Source organism: Sorex fumeus, unplaced genomic scaffold (assembly GCF_029834395.1).
Source record: "Sorex fumeus unplaced genomic scaffold, SorFum_2.1 ptg000110l, whole genome shotgun sequence".
In the NCBI taxonomy this organism is placed as follows: Eukaryota; Metazoa; Chordata; class Mammalia; order Eulipotyphla; family Soricidae; genus Sorex; species Sorex fumeus.
In genome coordinates, this window is record NW_026606167.1 from 4,444,470 (window position 1) to 4,464,237 (window position 19,768).

Consider the following 19,768-nt stretch of genomic DNA (forward strand, 5'->3'; position numbering starts at 1 on the left):
TTTTATTTAGATTAGAGCCCGGCAAGCTACCGAGAGTATTCGATATGCCAGACACAGTAACAACAAAGTCTCCAATGGAGACGTTACTGGGCCCGCTCGAGCAAATACATTATAAAATATATATATATATATATATATATATATATATATATATATCTTTCTCTCCACGCCAGCAGGGCTGAGCGCTCTGCCATCACTCCTAGTGGTGTTCAGGAGACCATCTAGGGGTGCCGGGGATTGAGTAGGGGGCACTCACATGCAAGGTGACACCTCACCCACCGCCCCCCACCCTGCCCTCCCCCGCCCCCATGCCCTCTCTTGGTCCTCGTCTCTTGGTTTTTTGGCCTCATTATTGACATGCAATGGACGAATGTCTCGCCTATGACCATGAGTAACCCGTCAGCCGGCGAGCGTGTTCAGGCCCCCACCAAGCGCCCCCCAAGCTTCCTGTGCTGATTCCCGGAACCCCGTGTGACCACCCACGCCTGTCCCAGCAGTGCTGGTGCCCCCCTCCCCTTCTCTACGTCCCTCCACTAGCCCCTCATCCCTCTCACCTGCTCACCCCCCACTAACCAGCTTGGCCTCGAAGGCCACCTCCAGCGTCAGTGGCATGGGCCCTGCCCAGAGCTCTGACACCCAGGGGTGTTCCTGTCCAGGGCCCCGAGAAGGGCCCCGTTCCGGTGTTTGGAACCCCCATAGGTTGGGAAGCATCTCCCTGTCTCATGGAGAGAAACAAACCAACCCTCCCCCACTCCTCTTGACTGAGAATTCAAAAAATATTGTAGGGCGGGGCAGACAGTCGGGGTGGGGGCCACTTCAGGGAGGTTCAGGGACCGTCCCTGGCTCTGTGCTCAGGACTGACCTTGGCGGTGAGCAGGGCCCCGCAGTGGTGTTAGTGGTTCCAGCCGGGGTCATTGGAAAAAAAAAGGGCGAACGTCTGTCCCACTGTACTGGCCCTTGGGCCTTGGTTCTTTTTTTTTTTTTTTTTTTTTTTTGGCTTTTTGAGTCACACCCAGCAATGCACAGGGCTTACTCCTGGCTCTGCACTCAGGAATCACCCCTGACAGTGCTCGGGGGACCCTATGGGATGCTGGGAATCGAACCCGGGTCGGCTTTGTGCAAGGCAAACGCCCTCCCCACTGTGCCATCGCTCAGGCCCCAAGATCTTTATTCTTTTGAACACTCAGCGCCTAACTGGCATTTCCCATGCCCGTCCCCCCCAACCCCCCCAGTTACATCTCATGGAGGCTCAGGAGCCCGAGGGGACAGGCTCAAGCATCCGTGGTCAGGATGTTCCGCCCTGCTGCGGGACAGGGGGCATCTAGGGACCTGCTGGCCAGTCGGGGTGTGCCTCGGGCATGTCTCAGGACGGCGAGTGTGGCTGGGAGGGAGCGGCCTGGCCTCAGGAGCACGGAGGGGAGGCTGGAGAGCCTCCGTCCGTCCCTCCCTGACCGGTCTCTGCGTCTCTGCCTCTCGATGGAAGCTCCCTCCGACTTCTCGCACACTTAACCACAGCCCCGACCTCCTCATCCAGTCACCCGTGCCCGCGCCCTCCTGCCTGCGCCTCCGTCTCTCTGCTTGAGACTTGAAGCACCGAGGGGGCGGGCTCCTATTTCAGGGAGCCCAGTCCTGAGCCCTCATTCCCCTCCCCCACCCCGTTTTCTGCTTCAGGGGGAGAAAAAACGCAGGACTCAACCCCCCTTCCCTGCAGTCTCCTGCGTCACCCCTGGGTGCCGCCCAGCGGGAAGGCTCATGGGAGACTGCCGTGGAGTTTCTCTCCCAAGCAGCCTCGCTCGACCCCTTCCCCTGCATCCAGCGCGGGGCCACGGGAAGCCCAGCGTGACCCTCTGCCTGCCTCAGCCCAGGGCTCCGAGGAGACACTTAAGCACTTGCAGCTTGTGTGTAGAGGCTGTTGTGCAGGTAATTTAACATTGATTTTAGTTTAAAAGGCAATTAAGACAAAACGGGCAGCCACTGGCCACTTAGGTTAAATAAGCTTAGATTTAAATCGCTCCCCTTCTCCACCTTGGTTTTGGGGGCTCAGAGCTCACCGATGCTACTTGTCTGCCGGGGTGTGGTACGGCTCTGGGACCAGGGTGGTGGAAGAGGGGTCCAGGCAGAGGAGGGGGCATCCAGTGAGGAAATGGTGACTCCAGAATTGTGCCCAGGCCAGCTGGCCCTTTCCTGGGACTCCTGCAGATTCTTTTTTTTAAAATTTTTTTTTGCTTTTTGGGTCACACCCAGTGATGTTCAGGGGTTACTCCTGGCTGTGCGCTCAGGGATTACTCCTGGCAGTGCTCAGGGGACCATATGGGATGCTGGGGATCGAACCCGGGTCAGCCACATGCAAGGCAAATGCCCTACTCGCTGTACTATCGCTCCAGCCCCACACCCTAATTCTAGATAAGGATGCTCATGCCAGAATCCTCTAAGATGAATGAAAAGAGGGCTTAGGTGCCATTGTGACAGAGCTCATGAGAATAGTTCTTTGATGGGGGGAGTGGGCCACCCCCCACGATGTGCTTTCTCCTGGTTCTGTGCTCAGGGATCACCCCTGGCAGGGCTCCGGGGACCATAGGAGGTGCTGGGGCTCGAACCCGCCTCGGCTGCATTTGAAGCTGCAGCCCGACCGCTGGACCAATGCTTCTCCGGATCATGGCAGAAAACGTCCCTGCTGGATTGCAGGGCGGCAGATGTGCTCAAATGCCCACGGTGCACGTATGATTTTTCAGCTACCCAGGCAGTGAATGGCTGGCGTGGATGGATTTGTGGTCAGATATTACGAGAGGCATCTTCAGGTGACCCGACAATGGGGGCTTTCCCTGCTTTCCCAAATGTTCTCAGCGTCCCAGAAACGCGGCACATTGGCCTTCTAATTATGAAAAGCTCAGAAGGCGTTCCTGCCTTGTGGCTCGTGGCCCTAGAGAACTGACTGCCTTTCTGTGGCTTGAAGGGGGCTTGATTCTCAGCACCCTGGGGAAAGGGGGTCCGTGGGCTCTTCGAGAAGCAGTGGGATGGACGGTGTCCCAGGGCAGGGATGGTCTGTGCTTGCACAAGCGGACATTCACCTGGCCATGCTCTCGAGGGGGAAAGGGCGAGTGGCCCGCCAGCCAGCGTTTCTCCATCACTGAGAGACTCCGGGACACTCCAAGAGGGCCACAGCATGAGACATGGGGGTCAGCCGGTGGACGGGAGTGGGGGCACAGGAAGGAAGCAAGGTCGGAGGGGGACCACGGGGAGGAAAGGTCGAGGAACAGCACCTAGAGCATGCCTCTGGAACAGGCCAGGTGATCCGTGCGTTTGTCTCGTAGGAAATGTGGCTGTTTACCTCTCAGCCAACGTCGCGCTAATGGAATCCATTTAGGAGCGTAGCACAACAGGTGCACCATAAATCCTCCCGCTCCATCTGAGTATGCTTCATTGAACTCACCTTTCCCGATGCAGCCGGATTATGAGACGTCAGGACGGGGAAAATCATTAAGTCCCACTGTTCTAATCCGATGGAGCACCAGTGTGGTTGCTATGTAATTTTATTTTATTTTATTTCTTTATTTTTTTTTTTCGGAGAGTCTGCTTTGTGCTTTCCTATGTAAAATATTTTTCCAACTGGTAGAGAAGCAATATTCCGTGGTGTGAGACGGGCCTCCGTAGGCCATTACCGTAACTTCTAGCAGAAAGGATAATCTATGTCACATTTTACTTCAAGGATGAGATTGATTTTTATAGAAATCTTTAGTGCATGGAGGCTTAGCAATTTTTATTCCCCCAACAAAGGAACAATTAGATACCAGATTTTTCCAGAAATGTTAGGTGAGTGTCAACCAAGCCTTGATGTGTATTTGAAGATCTAACTGTGGACCCTTTGAAGAGAATAGGCACTTCTGAGGCGAGAAAGAGGAACCACATCTCCACAGGAATGGAGTGCCACCATTGCCCTCTCTTCATAGTCTGGAAATTGGCGAATTAGTAGGACTAACAACGGAGGGAATCAAAGATGTTGATATTCGTTCTCCCACCACCCATGATTTTGGGTTTTGAATGGTTTCTTCCTAAATGTGTGTGTGTGTGTGTGTGTGTGTGTGTGTGTGTGTGTGTGTGTGTGTAGGCAGATGTATACACATATGCACACTTAAAAAATGCTAGACACGTTCTCTTTGGTCAATACAAAGCAAAGTCTATAAATGACGCCGTTTCCTCGTAATAAACGCACATGCCCACTGAGTAGTTGTGTGTATGGCTAGAAGAATCTGTGTAAACCTGGAAATAGGTCACGTTCCTATGTATCCTTTGAGGTCTAACACACTCACACACTGTATTAATGGGCGAGGGGTGTGGCTTGGGAGCAGAGGACATGTCGTGTAAGCCTGAGGCTCCCGGCTCAGGTCCCAGCAAACTCCAAGGTCATACCTTTGCTTGCTACACAGAAAGCTACTTTCTTGCTACTTTCTTGCTACTTTCTTGCTACATAGAAAGTAGATTTGCTACTTTCTATCAAATATGTGTTTGCATTTGGATGTGTGTACCCCTTTTTCAGAGGTACAGAGCAGGGTACAAATGGTCTCCAGAGAAGGAGCGGGTTCCCTCTGTGCCCCCATTGAAGCCAGCTCCTCTTTTTCCCCCAGAGATTACGCTGTTGTGAGTTGGGTTCTCCTCCTCCTAGACCAGAGGCTGGACTATTTCAGATTCTGCGGAGTCATCTGGTCCCTGTGGTGTGTCCTAGGTCTGTGGAGTGAAACATTCCAGACAAACCAGGTGCAAGGGGACCGAGCAAAGGGCCTGTGGCACTTCCTTTACAAACCCAGTTTGCCAGGTCTGTGCTTCCGGGCATGAGTGAATCAGCTTCTTTTTGATGAATTTTTATTTTGGGGTTGCACACCCAGCAGTGCTCAGTGTTCAGTCCTGACTCTGTGCTCAGGAACCACTCGTGGTGGTGCTCAAGAAACCATACACAGTACTGGGAATAGAAACTAGGTTGGAAAAAGAGAGAGAGAACAAAAGGGAATACCCTGCCACAGAGGCAAGGTGGGATGGGGGGATGGGGGGTGAGAGGGCTACTGGGATCATTGGTGGTGGAGAATGGGCACTGGTGGGGGGATGGGTACTCGATCATTGTATAACTGAAACCCAAGCACAAAAATTTGTAAGTCTACAACTGTACCTCATGGTGTTTCACTAATAAAAATTTTAAAAAAAGAATTATGGGGGACTGTTTACTTTTTCATTCCAAACATCATTGCACTCTTGATTGTTTGAGGTACTTGAAAGCTGAGCATCTTTCATGTATTAAGAGAAAATATTTTTGTAAATTAGTATATTTTATACGATTTATGCTCGAGGGGTTCCAGTAACGTCTCCATTGGAGACTTTGTTGTTACTGTGTTTGGCATATCGAATACACACGGGGAGCTTGCCAGGCTCTGCCATGTGGGTGAGATACTCTCGGTAGCTTGCCGGGCTCTCCGAGAGGGGCGGAGGAATCGAACTCGGGTCGGCCGTGTTGGCTGCGTGCAAGGCAAACCCCCTACCGCTGTGCTATGCTAGCACGCAACAGGGATGAATGGGGACGTTACTGGCACCCGCTCGAGTAAATCGATGAATAACGGGGGATCAAGTGATCAAGTATATTTTATACTTTTCAATGATTTTTTTTGGGTAATTTACTAATTTTCTTATAAATAGAGGTTATTTATGAAAAAAAAAACCAAAAAAGAAACTGGGTTGGCCATGTGCCAGTTAAGTGTCCAACCCCTGTACTCTCCCTCTGGTCCTTCCTTTTTAATTTTAAAGTGATTAAAGACATTCACAAAAGAATTTAATCAATGGGATGTGCCAAGAGGGAAAAGAAAAAGAGGGACACCGGATTTGGCTCTACCCTGGAATTCCCTCTCCTAGGCACCTCTGTCCTATCCCACTGATGCTGACATGACGATAGATACTGTGTGTTTCAGCCCACACTTGGTCTCTTATTGTACGAAGTGTTTCCAATTTGCCACTTGGGGGCTTTGGTTGTATTTTTTCGGCCACACCAGGCTGTACTCAGGTCTCACTCTTGACTCTGTGTCCGGGGATCACTCCTGGTAGTGCCTGGGAGCACTTGATGGGGTGCCGGGGATTGAACCCAGTTGACCCGGGGCAAGGCAAGAGCCTTCCCCACCGTACTGTCACTCTGGGCCTGAATTTGCCACTTTCTATTATTGAGAATAGATACAGTGTGCTTTGCAGTATATACAATCATCTTTAGCTTGATACACTCATGTTATGTGGCTACATTTTATCCAGTCTTTGCTAAGTGCTGTTTATCACTGTATAGTATTCCACTCTGGGACCTGACAGGTGTTTTATGCCTATGGTTGTGTCTATGTTCCCCCCCCCCCCCTCCCCGGCAGTGAGCACTTGTATGTCCATTGCTCTGGCCCTACAGGGGCGTTGGGGGGCAGGGACGGGCCTTAGAGCTTCTTCCTTATTGGATGAGCCCCTTTTCCATCTGAACAGATAGTGGTGCCATTGGCTTCCAGTGTGACCACGCCAATTTCCCTTGGCTCTTTATTTTTTTTTCTTTTTTGCATGTCTAACACACTGTATTTTTATTTTTTATTAGTGCATCACCATGAGGTACAGTTACAGACCTACAAATTTTCGTGCTTGTGTTTCAGTCATACAATGCTCGAGTACCCATCCCTCCACCAGTGCCTATTCTCCACCACCGATGATCCCAGTCTCCATCCCACCCCCTACCCCATGCCCCCCACTCCACCCTGCCTCTGTGGCAGGCATTCCCTTTTGTTCTCTCTCTCCTTTTGGGTGTTGTGGCTTGCAATAGAGGTATTGAGTGGCCATCGTGTTCCGTCTAGCGTCTGCTTTCAGCTTGCGTCTCTCCCTTGACTCTTACCCCTGCTTTCGGGGAGGTCAGTGCCCCTCCCCCCACGGCCCCCTCTGTCCCCTTGTCTTATCCCCACAGATGCTGCAGGGGACCTTTCTGTCCCTCCGGGCGAGTAGAGACATCGCTTTGACTCTTCTCTGGGCACTTACACGTGAGGGTGGCAATTTATATCAATAACCAGGCTTGGCAACATCTGCCAAGGTTGTCAGTGTCTGTGATTAAATGTCCATATGTGCCAGGGAACAGAGGGACAGCAGGGTTGTAATTAGGGTTTGCTATCTCTCCACCCATCGCCCCCACCACCCTGAGCTTGGAATAACCTTGCCTTGGTGAACTGATTTGTAAATCAAATTATTCCATGGAGCATGTCATTCTCAGCTGTGATCATAATGATAGCGTGCTTTGGTGAGCCTCTGCGGTCACACAGGATTCTGGAGAAGCAGTTGCCTAGAACTTTCTGCCGCGTTATGCAGGCCATGGAAAACGGCTTGCAGAAGCTGGGTGGCGTGTTCACATTAGAAGCTAATGGTTAAAAGGACGGGGCGTGTCCTTGTTTCTTTGTGGCTGAGAAAGCACGTTTGACTTAATGTTCTGACTTCTGACAGCTCTCTGTAAACGCCACAGGCCTGGAGAAAGGCAAAGAAAATACACACAATCTTTTTTTTTTAATCTCCCCCAAGAACAAGTTTGACACTCTATTAATGCAATATTTAAAACCCCCTTAATTCTTAGAAGAAAAAGAAGAGAAAACCCACTTCATTTTGTTTTCTGGCAGACAGAGATGAATGATGGTTATGTAAGGACTTGGCATGTTCAAAAAAAAAAAAAAAGAACCATGAAAATATTGCCTCTCGATGGGAGGCTGGAAGAAATGTGAAAATAAATACTGGAAAGATTTATTAGCATTTTAAAATCTGCTTACGGGTATGTGAAATCCTGGACTGGGGTGCTAGAGGCCTGGAGCCGAGCTGAAGAAACCAGGGAAGTTTCTCTGTCCAGCTGTCCAGGGGCCTGGAGTGTGGGAGAAACATCTCCAGCTCTCCATGCTGGGCAAGGGAGTTGGAAAAACTAATTTTTTGACATCCGAAGGGCTCGCTTTTCAGCCAATTACTTTTGATCATTCAGACATTAGGCAAGGAATTGATAGGACTTTTTACTAGGACACACACACACACACCCCATTAGATCTAAAAGGACTTAAAGGATTTTTTATTTAAAGGGACAGGGAGAGAATACTTTTTAAAAGGGACTCTCGAAAGTTCCGTGCAAGAGGGGAAGCTAATTCCCAGCTCGCCGCTGGATTCAGGCTGCCGAGAAGCTAATGCGCTCGAAGGCGCCAGATCCCAAATAGAAAATAAGATTGGAGATCACAAAGCTTTAACTACTGCAAAAAGGGCCCTCCGGGGGCGGCAGGGAGGGGTGCCGGGGGCGGGCCGAGGGGAGCAGCCCGCCTGCCAGTCATCAATTCTGCCCTGCGGACGCTGAATAATGCAGAAGCCGTGTAAGTAATTGGAAGCGCTTATATCCTGCCTTTAGACATCCCACCGCCGGCGAGTTAAAATTGGTTGTCAAGTGTGGACTCGGAGGACGGCAAGGTGCCCTCCTCTGTCGTGTGGTACATATTTAATGCTTGGAAGAACAAGGCGAGAGACACGTGCGGGCGCGAGGGAGGGAGGTGGGCGCAGCGGCAGCGCGGAGGGAGGCGCGGGGCCCTGGAGTGGGGTGGGGGGCACCCACCTCGGTGCCCACCAGCGGGGGCTGCGAAGCTTTGGCGCCAGCCTCCCCCTGGGGGAGGGGGGCGCATCGGAGGGCGCCAAGCCCCCTTCCCCTCCCCCACTCCATCCCACTCCCAGGCGGCGTCCAGGGCCAGGGGGAGCTGTGTGTGGGTTGGCTCCTGGCGCGGGCGGGCGCGCTGGGGGCACTTGCTGCCAGGCTGCCGCCGGGACAGGCGACAGGGGTGTCATTTGCATTGGCCGCACGTGGGTGCGGGTGGGCTTGGCCTCGCAGACTTGTCCAGCGCTCTCCGAGGGAGGCAGCGCCGCCCGCGATGAAATCCTGGCAGCTAATTGCAGTGGTGGGAGATGCCCTTCAGGTGAGGCGCGCGCGCGGGGGGGCGCGCGGGGGGGACGCACGGGGGTGGGCAGCGCGGGGTGGGCAGCGCGGCGTCTGCGCCAGGGCCGGGGCGGGACGCGGGCTCGGGGAGGAGGCGTGTTGCCAACTGACGCTCCCGCGGAGCGCGGCTGTCACCCGCGTCGCCGTCGCGCGCGCACGGAGGGGGCGGCGGCGCGGTGCGGCTCCGGGAGGGACGCGGCGGCGGCGGCGGCGGCGGGGACGCGGGCACCCGGGCTGGCAGCGATGGCCGGTGGCAGCAGCAGCAGCAGCAGCAGCAGCGTTGGCGGCGTCGGCGCGGGCAGCGTGTGAAACCGCCGGGGAGGTAAGGCGGGTCCCGGGAGGCCGAGCTGAAGCAAACGCGCGCGCGCGCGCGCAGGGGGCGCCCCGGGGGCGCGGGAGAGAGCCCCCCAGCCTGGGCCAAATCCGGGTGCCCCCAGGGACTGACCGAGTGAGCAGGGGAACTTGGTTGCTCAGGTTAACTTTATCCCCACGGAGCAGGGGAAGGAGCCTTTGGAAGGAAAAGCGCCCGCGTCCCGGGAGAGGAAGGAGAAGGGAGCTCGGCCCTGGGCTGGGGGTCCGAGGAGGCACTGGTCAGCAGCGCCCGGGAAAGTTGGAGGCCCCCCGGATCCCCGCGGGGAGGTGTGTACCAGTATGTGGACGTTCCCGGGGCAGCTGTGTGCGGTCCGCTGAGCTCACCCGACACCCCCTAGCCCCGCCAAGAGCAGAAACGTGCGTTTCGGAAGGCTCTGGAAGAGAAAGAGGCCAGTGTCGCTTCGGGGAGGGGGACCCAGGCTCCTTCCCCAGGCCTGCCAGGGGAGGCCCAGGGCCTTTGCCTTGGGAAGTGATGAATGAGCTGGAGGGCGGGGAAGGGGGAGCAGCACATGGATAGGCCAATGGATGACCCTGGCCGCCAGCCCCGGCCTGTTCTGCCCTTGTACTTGTTTGCAGGTGGCCTTGTGAGCGCTGTGACAAAGGGCTGGGCACGCACCCCCACCTCCCCTCCCCATGGCAGGGAGCACCCAGACTGAAGGCAAAAGTTTTGTTGACAATTCTGTCTCCCAAAACTGGGCATCTTAATGAAGACCCCTCCCACCCCCCCAAAGGCCACGGCATGACTGTCTAGCTGTTTCTGGTTTCGGTGGGTTCGGGGTCCCGCGGGGAGGAAGGTGCATCCCTGTCTCTGCGGGCAGACCGCTCCGCCGCGAGGGAGCACATTTGCTCTCTGACTGTGAAATGTTTCTACGCTGGTCCCTAGTTGAGATCAAAATGCATCTTTGGAAACCCAGAGGGAGCAGGTCTCAGTGTGTGTGCGTGCGTGCATGCCTGTGTGTGTGTGTGTGTGTGTGTGTGAGCTGTGCTTTCCCTGCTGTGGTTAAGTTTGAAGAGGGCTGTGCTTCTCCAGGGGGTCCAGGCTGGCTGTTTGCAACTGGAGATGATGTGGGAGAGGTCAGGGTTGGCCCCACCAAGCCCAAGCAGAAGGTCTCAACTCCCAGCTGCCCCAGACACTGGGCCTCTCCGTTACAGCACTCCCAGGTCAGGAAGAGGAATTGCCCCTCTGTAGGACCACCTGGGATCGAGCAGGACCTGGCCCTTCCTCCTCCTTCCTTTTAATTGCATTTTTCTCTCTCTCCTTCCTTCTCTCTCCCTCGCTCCTCCGTCCCCTTTCTCCCCATTCCTCACCACCCCATCCCAGCCTCCACATCTTTCTTTGTACACCCAGAACACAGCTACCTTTTCCTCAGATGGTTTCTGCTTGTCCTCGGGAGGGTGGTCATCGTCACGTTTCCCTATTCGCCCCTTGAGTCTTCTCTTCCTCTAGCACAAGTCCGAGGAGAGCTCCTCTAATACTTGAAAAGGGATCTTTCACCTGTTTCTTCTCATTTCAGCCTTTTCACGAAAAGCACCAAATCTATCTCTGTTTTGAGATGGAATTTCATGTAGGAAAGGCCACAGTTTTATATCTGTCTATTATCTCAGAATTCCCCTCCCCCCATGTTTGTGTACCCTGAAATCTGCTTGAATTTTGGAATCTGGTTCATTTCCATCCGTGTTTACGTGGACTTATTAGAAATAGCAGGCTCCAGAGAACATAGCTGGGAAGGTCTACTCGCCTTGCACGTGGTGGACGTGCAAGTTTCGATCCCCAGCACCCCCTATTGTCCCCCAGACCCTGCCAGGAATGATCCCTGAGCACAGAGCCAGGAGTAAGCAAGCCCTGAGCACCACCAGCTGTGGCCTCTGCCCCCCCCCCCCCCCCACCCAAAGCCAGCTGGCTAAAGCAGTTTCCTTATAACAGAAAGTTTATTATTTTCCCTTTGGTCTCTCTGTACCGTAGTACTCTCCCACTGAATGCTTGATGAAGCTTTTGGCTTTATGGGTGGTTTCTTCCTGCATCCCAGCGGGGAGATTTGAGACCGAAGGGCCCCATTAGGAGCCTCTTGTATGAGAACCAGGGTTTATCGCCCTCATCACTTCCTGCTGGACCTCAGAGGCCCTGGCAGGAGAGGGCAGGCCACATCAACGTTGCTAACCCAGGACTTAAAAGCGTGGGGGGACCTCACTTGGCACCTTCCTTTTCCATCCTTGTGATCAGTGTGGAGCAGGGTGGCAGTGCCCTGGGTAGGGAAAACCTTGCCCAAGAGAATGGATGCTTGTGAAGGAATATGACAACTTGATTAGACTCGCTTTCACTTCTGTTTGATATTTAGCGATGAAAATAAAAGACAGATCCTGTTGTGTTCATTTCAAAGCGATCAAAGAAGGGTCTAGAGTCAGTTCTTTGGAAAAGGATGCCAGTGGGACCCAAATGCATCCTATGAGAATTTCCTCTCCCACACGGAAGACTCCCTGCTAAAACCTGAAAAGAAAGCGCAAAGAGAAGCCCCTTAAAGGTGTTGGCGTCCTGGACTTGATTTTTGCCACAGAGGTGGGGATGCAGGGATGGCACATGGAGGAATGTCTGCTTCTGAGAGATGTCTTGATTCTTTCTTTCTTTCTTTCTTTCTTTCTTTCTTCTTTTATTTATTTATTTATTTGGCCTTTTGGGTCACACCCAGCGATACTCAGGGATTACTCCTGGCTCTGCACTCAGATATTACTCCTAGTGGTGCTTGGAGGACCATATGGGATGCTGGGAATCGAATCCGGGTTGACCACGTGCAAGACAAACGCTCTCCCTACTGTGCTATTGCTCCAGCCCTCGGTCCCTATTTTCGCGTTTGGCTTGTGCTGAGCAGTAGTAAAAGGAGTGTACAAGGTCAGGAAGGGTTTTGGGGTTTTGTTTTTAATTACTCATGTGAATCTAGTTGAACGAAACCACAGATAACAGAATCCTGCCCTGCTGTTTTGACAGGCACGCCCCCCCCACCCCCTTCACCAGCACAGTTTAAAAGTAAAGGTAAAGGCCCTCCCGTTGATCATCAATTTGCTCACGTGGGCCCAGTAACGTCTCCATTGGAGACTTTGTTGTTAACTTTTTTTTTTAAGTCAACTTCTAATACTCTGGGCTTGGCTCAGAAAAGATTATATAGGGAGAATTTCAATCCTGTCTCAAATAATAACAATATAATGTCTCAAGCAGCTGCCAGGAGTGTTTGTTATTAGCATATGTACGGTTGATCTGAAAAGGTGAGCGTGTACTCGAAAGGCCGGGATGCTTATGCTAGCGAGAGCAGCGTACTTTTTTGATTCAGCAAAACTGGGTTATGAATTTAAGCAATTAAAAATGACAAAAAGCCCAATTTCACTGCCGGGATGAATCTGCCTCCAATTTCTCCGGCTCCATAAAAATTTCAAAGTGTCCTTTCTGGGAAGGTGTTTGCATAACCTATGGGCGATTGGAAGGTCCCGTCTTATTTGCTTATGATGTTGGAAGACTTTGATGTAGCAAATGTAAATAAGATCAGTCGGACGTCCTCAACGCAATTGTGTATTTGCAAGCCCTCGGGAAATGATTTAAAGGGACATCAAGAGGAACACTTGAAGTTCCTCAACGTGAATTGAATAATCTTCCAGCGCCTTCCCATTTCGTGAAGGCCAGGGAAGACTTTTCTAGAAATGATGTAAGAGCGGAGCTCGGCACCTTCCAACCCCAAAAATGATGGGGATGGATGCTCGCTTCAGTTTACGTGCCCCGCACCTCCCATGCGCTGGGACTCTCATCCTTTACGTCTTCCTCCATGTCTGCAGGAGGGACACCTAGAATTGGGCTCATGTACCTTGTCTTTCCTCTAAAACCTCCCTTCCAACTTCATGCTAATCATGTTGGAAGTGCCACCTCGCGTTCCCTGCCGCGCTGATTCTCTGCTTGATGTGTCTGCACAGGTGGGTAGCCCTTTCCCACGTGCAGACCTCACGACTATCCGGAGTCCAGCTGGGATGCCATTTTCTGCCACTTTCATGTGATCCGGGGACCCAGCAGCAGCTCAGCACCCCGGATGGCCAGATGCCTACCGCCTGCCGCAGAAGGACCCCCCAGGGCAGGTCCCAGGCAGGCCCCCGCCAGCTCTTCTTTTCCTCTCCCTGAGAATCCTGCCTCGGCTCCAGGTGGATGCGTTTCTGTGTGGAGTCAGCTGTTTGTTTGCTAAGAGATAGAGAAAGGCAGTTGGAGCTGTGATGCTTTCTTGAATAGAGACTTCCATGTTTACACGGCTGGAAATGGTGGGGAAAGGCGGAAGTAGAGGAGGAAGAGAAGGAGGAGGAGGAGGAAGTGGAGGAGGAAAAGGAGGAGGAGGAGGAGACAGAGGAGGAGGAGGAAGGCCAACCAGAAGAGGAATGCTGATGCACTGTGAGTTTCTATCTGGCTTCATACGGCTCTCTGCCTCTCTGGCCTCACCGCAGCTGTGAAATTTGCCGAATTGAGAGAGGGGGTGGCAATCCTGAAGAATTTTTATGGGACCCGTGAGGTAGTGCAGCGATTAGGATGCTGGCCTGGCAGGTGACTGACCCTAGTTTGATCCTGGGGACTACCTGATCTTCTGCACATGACTGGATACCCCCCAGAGGTCTCCAGCACTGCTGGGGTGACCCCCTGTGCCCCCAGGGCCCAAGCAGCACGATAGCATCAGACTGTTGCCTTGAGCCACCCGCCTGACTGGGCAAGAATGGCCAGGAGGAGCCCTCCAGTCCCCCCAAACATTGCTCGGGAGCCTCTGCTCCCCAAGCCCTTGGATAACGCAAATGAGTGATTGGTCTGATTGGACTCCAGGTTGGTCTGACCCTGTTGCTCTAGGGTAGTCTGGAGGGGTGTTTGGTATGTCAGGAATGAGCTGTCAAGGCTTCCTCAGATGTGACAATCTGTAGGACACTTGGCACCAGGCTGGGGGCACCGAGATGGGGTCGAGGTGCTCCTGAGAGCCGACAGGACGCCACGGACTTCTGCAGGGCAGACCCTGCCAGGAACAGTGACCCGTGCCCCTGCCCTCTGTGATACCAGTGACCCTGACTAATCTGTGCCGAGAAGGCACCTGCATCTCTGCGGGGAGGGAGTGGGTGAGCACAAGTCTCCAGGCCTCTGTTCTTGGGGTCTGGGCTGTGGGGGGCTCGGCTGCCGCCTGCTCAGAGCATCTTTATTTCTGACCGAGCCCTGGGCCATGGTGCTCTCACTTCCTGGGGTTCCCGGATTTGTTCAGTCTGACCCCCCAGAAGAAATCCTGCTGACCCCACTTCTCCCCACTCACTCCTGCTCCCGGCCCAAACCCTCCTGCTCTGTCCTTGTCCTTAGAGGGTTTATCTGCTCATGTATAAATTCTTGTAATCCAGGTTTTCTGTGTTTAGTAGATGCCAAGGTGTGTCTCTGTATGTATGTATGAAGCATTGAGGTCATGCTTCCGACTATCAATAAGCCTCATCCTGAGGGCAGCCCGGGGGAGGAGATTGGTGGTATCTGTCACTGTCACTGTCCTCCCGTTGTTCATCGATTTGCTCGAGCGGGCCCAGTAACGTCTCCATTGGAGACTTTGTTGTTACTGTGTCTGGCATATCGAATACGTCACGGGGAGCTTGCCAGGCTCTGCCCTACAGGCGAGATACTCTCGGTAGCTTGCCGGGCTCTCCGAGAGGGGCGGAGGAATCGAACTCGGGTCGGCCATGTTGGCTGCGTGCAAGGCAAACGCCCTATCGCTGTGCTATTGCTCCAGCCCTGGTGGTCTCTACCTTTCTGTTTTGCTTTGGCTCCACACACAGCAGTGCTCAGGGTTTTCTCCTGGCTCTGTCTCAGGGATCACTCCTGGCAGTGCTGGGGGACCATGTATGGTTCTGGGGATGGAACCCAGGTCTGTGCATGCAAGGCAAGTACTCTACCCACTGTGCTCTCTAGTCCTGGCCATATCTACCTTTCCCAGAGGAGGGAGCCAAGGCAGAGATAAGGAGCTGTTTGCCCCTCTGCACAGAGCTTGCAGGGGCTCTGCTGGGCTTGAGCTTCACACACACAAACACACACACACACAGACGTAGACCATAGACACACATACAAGGGACACAGACATATACAGACACACACAGAGATACACATACACACAGACACACACACAGACAAGGACACACACAGACATACAGACATGCACACAGACACACGCAGGTACACACAGACACACACAAACACACAGATATAGACACACACAGACACAAACACACAGAGAAATAGACATATACAAATAGACATGAACACACACAGACACACACAGACACAGATATACACAGACATACACATACACACAGACACAGGCACGCACATACACAGAGACACAGATACACAGACACACACAGACACAAACACTCACAGAAATGCACAGACACACACGGAAACACACAGACACACATAGAAACACACAGACACACACAGGGTTTTAGCCTCTGACGACACTGCTGTGTGTTTGAGGCATCTGAGTCCTCTGTGTGCAGAGTATGAATTGTGGGGGAACCTGTTTACTGGGCTCTATTGCAAAGCACCTCTTCTGTCTCCTTGCACCGTGACCAGAGAGAAAACAAACAAGGGTCATTGACAAGAATCATTGAGAAACCTACAGTGTGAAGAGGCAGCATCCAGACACCATGGCTGGCTGGCCGGATGGATGAATGGATGGACAGATGGATGGATGGACAGAAGGATGGATGGGTGGGTGGGTGGATAGATGGGTGGGTGGATGGATGGGTGGATGGATGGATGGAGGGTGGATGGATGGATGAATGGAAGACGAATGAGTGGATGGATGGATGGGTGGATGGATGGGTAGATGGATGGAGGGTAGAGGGATGGATGGAGGGTGGATGGATGGATGGAAGATGAATGAATGGATGGATGGATGAATGGATGTATGGATGGGTGGGTGGGTGAATGGATGGATAGACAGATGAATGAATGGATGGACAGATGGCTACATGGATGGATGGAGGGTAGATGGATGGATGGGTGGATGGATGGGTGGATGGATGGAGGCTAGAGGGATGGATGGAGGGTGGATGGATGGATGGAAGATGAATGAATGGATGGATGGATGAATGGATGGATGGATGGGTGGGTGGGTGAATGGATGGATGGGTGGATGGATAGACAGATGAATGAATGGATGGACAGATGGCTACATGGATGGATGGAGGTAGATGGATGGATGGGTGGATGGATAGACGGATGAATGGATGGATGGACAGATGGATGGATGGGTGGATGGACGGGTGGTTGGATGGATGGATGGATGGATGAATGGATGAATGGGTGGGTGAATGGATGGTTGGATGGATGGATGGAGGGTAGATGGATGGATGGGTGGATGGATAGACGGATTAATGGGTGGATGGATGGGTGGGTGGGTGGGTGGACAGACGGATAGATGGACATACAGGTGGATGGGTGGATGGATGGATGGACAGGTGGTTGGATGGATGAATGGATCAATGGGTAGGTGAATGGATGGATGGATGGATGGATGGATGGATGGATGGATGGATGGAGGGTAAATGGATGGATGGGTGGATGGATAGACAGATGAATGAATGGATGGACAGATGGATGGATGATGGATGGATGGATGGATGGATGGGTGGGTGGGTAGATGGGCAGATGGGCGGACAGGTGATTGGATGAATGGATGAATGGATCAATGGGTAGGTGAATGGATGGATGGATTGTGAATGGATGGATGGACGTACAGACTGTAAATGGATGGATGTGCACCTTTGTACTGACCAATGGCCTGTCAAGAGTGCAAGAGTGTACCTGGCTTCTTGTCTATCTGGAACCATCTCGTGCTGTGAGTACGAGACCTTGAAAGCAGAGGAGATGCGGGGGGTGGGGGTGGGTGGACATGAGGCTGTACTCAGCTCCATGCCACCATCTCTCCCACCAGAGCTTTGTTGGGACTTCCCCTGCCCTCGGAGGGCCTGAAGCTGACCCACCCAATGGGTTCCCCTATCGAGACACGGGGCTCTCTCCTGGCGGGAAAGGATGGCTCAGCTCCCAGAGTTGCTCTGCTTCGCTTCCTGGTATGTCAAGGCCAGGCCTGGTCTTTGCGAACTGCTCCCAGTCCCCACACGGGAAAGTTCAGAACATTCTGGTTCTTCCTGTGTGTTTCAGGACCCATATGAAGTCAGCCTGAAACCAAGCAAGCAGGGAGAGTTCCTTATTTAGATCAGGCAAACGGCATTTCAATGTTCTAATGTCATTCATTGAACCGGCATTTGTGGAGTACGTCTCACTCCAAGTGTTGGCATGGGACCTGGATTAGAAGTCCAATGGGATTCGTCGCTCAGTGGCGAACGAATAGGCCATGAACACAGAAATAAGACTGTCTGAGAAGGAGTTGGAAGGTTGTCTACTGGCCTGGAACGTCGTGTGCTCTATTTATGTGCATGAAGGATAGATTAAGCCCATAGATAGTTCTTAATGGGCTGAGAGGAAAAAAATAGAATGGGAGATTGGGTTAAAACAGCCATTTAGAGTTCCACATCCAGTAGAATTTTCTAGCATATCCCCACATTTAATCCCCACTTTTAAAAATAAAGATAACCAATGAGTTCACGATCACAATCATCCTATTGTTCATCGATTGCCTCGAGCAGGCACCAGTAACGTCTCCTTCATCCTAGCCCTGAGATTTTAAAGTGCCATATTCAAGGCTCTTTCAGGGTTAGGAGAATGAGACCCATCATTGTTACTGGTATTCGGCATATTGGGTACGCCACGGGGAGTTTGCCAGACTCTGCCGTGTGGGCAGGTTACATTCCGTAGCCTGCCAGGTTGTCCAAAGTAAGAATGAGATCATGAGATGTCGTGTGGCCGCAAATGTGGCCGCGCGCTTCTGGGAGCTGGGTTTTATAGTCTCTGAGTCTTGGCCGTTGATGGGATTACACGGCGCCAGGGGGCCAGTTGGTGGGTGTGACCCCCACCTACTGGAATTTGGAGGATCTGGGTGGAGGATGCTCAGCCCCGATCCGAGCAGGCTTGGAGATCTCAGCCCCAGGACCTGCATTCCTTTGTTCCTCTGCCAGTACCTTCATGCGTGTGGAGAGTAGTCTCAGCATGGTTGTGGCTAGTTCTGGAGGTCTTCGGCTGCCGGAGCTCCACTCGGGGTGGGAAGGGAAACTCAACCAATGAGTTTAAAAAAAAAAAACTGTGTCATCAAAAAGACTGTGTCCAACAACAAGGGGAAAATGGATTTCTGCTTAGTCCCCTTACCACATTTTCCCAGGAAGCTAAAAATACAGAGGTGCCTTCAATGTTATAAGCGGTTCAGGGTTCAGATTCTGACACATAGAGAAAAGGAGACAACGTTTGTGTTCCCTCACTTGTGGCCTCTGGTGCATCTGCATTATGGTCATTCTTACCCGAGGATTTGTTTGTGTTTGTATGAGTCAGACAGGGCACTCAGGATGGACACGTGGGCAGCCCTAAGGGGCTGATGCAGGTATTATATCCATTTCTGTGACAGTGCCTGAGACAGGAGTTTCTCTTTTTCTTTTTTTTTTTTTCTGCTTTTTGGGTCACACCCGATGGTGCTGAGGGGTTCCTCCTGGCTCTGCATTCAGGAATTACTCCTGGCGGTGCTTGGCGGACCCTATAGGATGCTGGGGATCAAACCTAGATCGGTTGTGTGCATGGCAAATGCCCTATCCACTCTGGCCCCAGGAGTTTATTTTTTTTTCTCACAGTACCAGTAGCTTCAGAGAAGGATGGAAACTTGTGATTCTGAGGCTTCCAGGCCCGTCCTCTCCACTTTTGACTCAACTTGGTGGCAATCTTTCTTCTGTCATGTGAGAGATAGAGCAGGACTCTACCAGTCTCTTATGGAGACTAAACTTCTGAGAATCCTGGCTGGGCAGGCTGGCCAGCCGACCAACGGCACGTGAGGGAAACTGGCAAAGAGGGCGCATTGGTCTTCAGAAAAGCACCTATGAACGTTGGCACTCCCAACTAGCAGCCTTGAGTTAGAGACCTGTCTTCCCTTCCGGGCTGACATGAGCCGAGTTCCACCCACAGTGGTTTTCTCACAGTAGGGTTTCAGGGCCGGAGCAATAGCACAGCAGCGGGGAAGGCGTTTGCCTTGCATATGGCCAACCCAGGTTCGATCCCCAGCATCCCATAGGGTCCCCTGAGCACCGCCAGGAGTAATTCCTGAGTGCAGAGCCAGAGAAACCCCTGAGAATCACCGGTGTGACCCAAAAAGCAAAAGAGCAACAACCTCCGCCACCATCACAACAACAAAACAGTAGGTTTCAACCTCAGTCCTGGGGCCAGTGTCAAGCCACACGTTAAAAAAGAAAAAAGTTGAAAAGTGCAGATGT

General features: G+C 52.6%; 1 protein-coding gene across 3 annotated transcripts in view; it reads left to right on the plus strand.

Moving 5' to 3' along the window:
- Positions 1-19,768, plus strand: part of RBFOX1 (RNA binding fox-1 homolog 1) — a 1,027,611-nt gene that overhangs the window by 96,483 nt on the left and 911,360 nt on the right. Inside the window, exon 1 of one of the 3 annotated variants that reach the window (XM_056135030.1) lies at positions 8,913-8,972. The exons of 1 other annotated variant lie outside the window; for it this stretch is intronic. In XM_056135030.1, the coding sequence (XP_055991005.1) occupies positions 8,928-8,972 (45 nt within the window). In that variant the 5' untranslated portion in view covers positions 8,913-8,927. Of the gene's footprint in view, positions 1-8,912; positions 8,973-9,121; positions 9,315-19,768 lie in introns of those variants that run through there. One more of the 3 variants, XM_056135037.1, reaches the window with a different exon arrangement.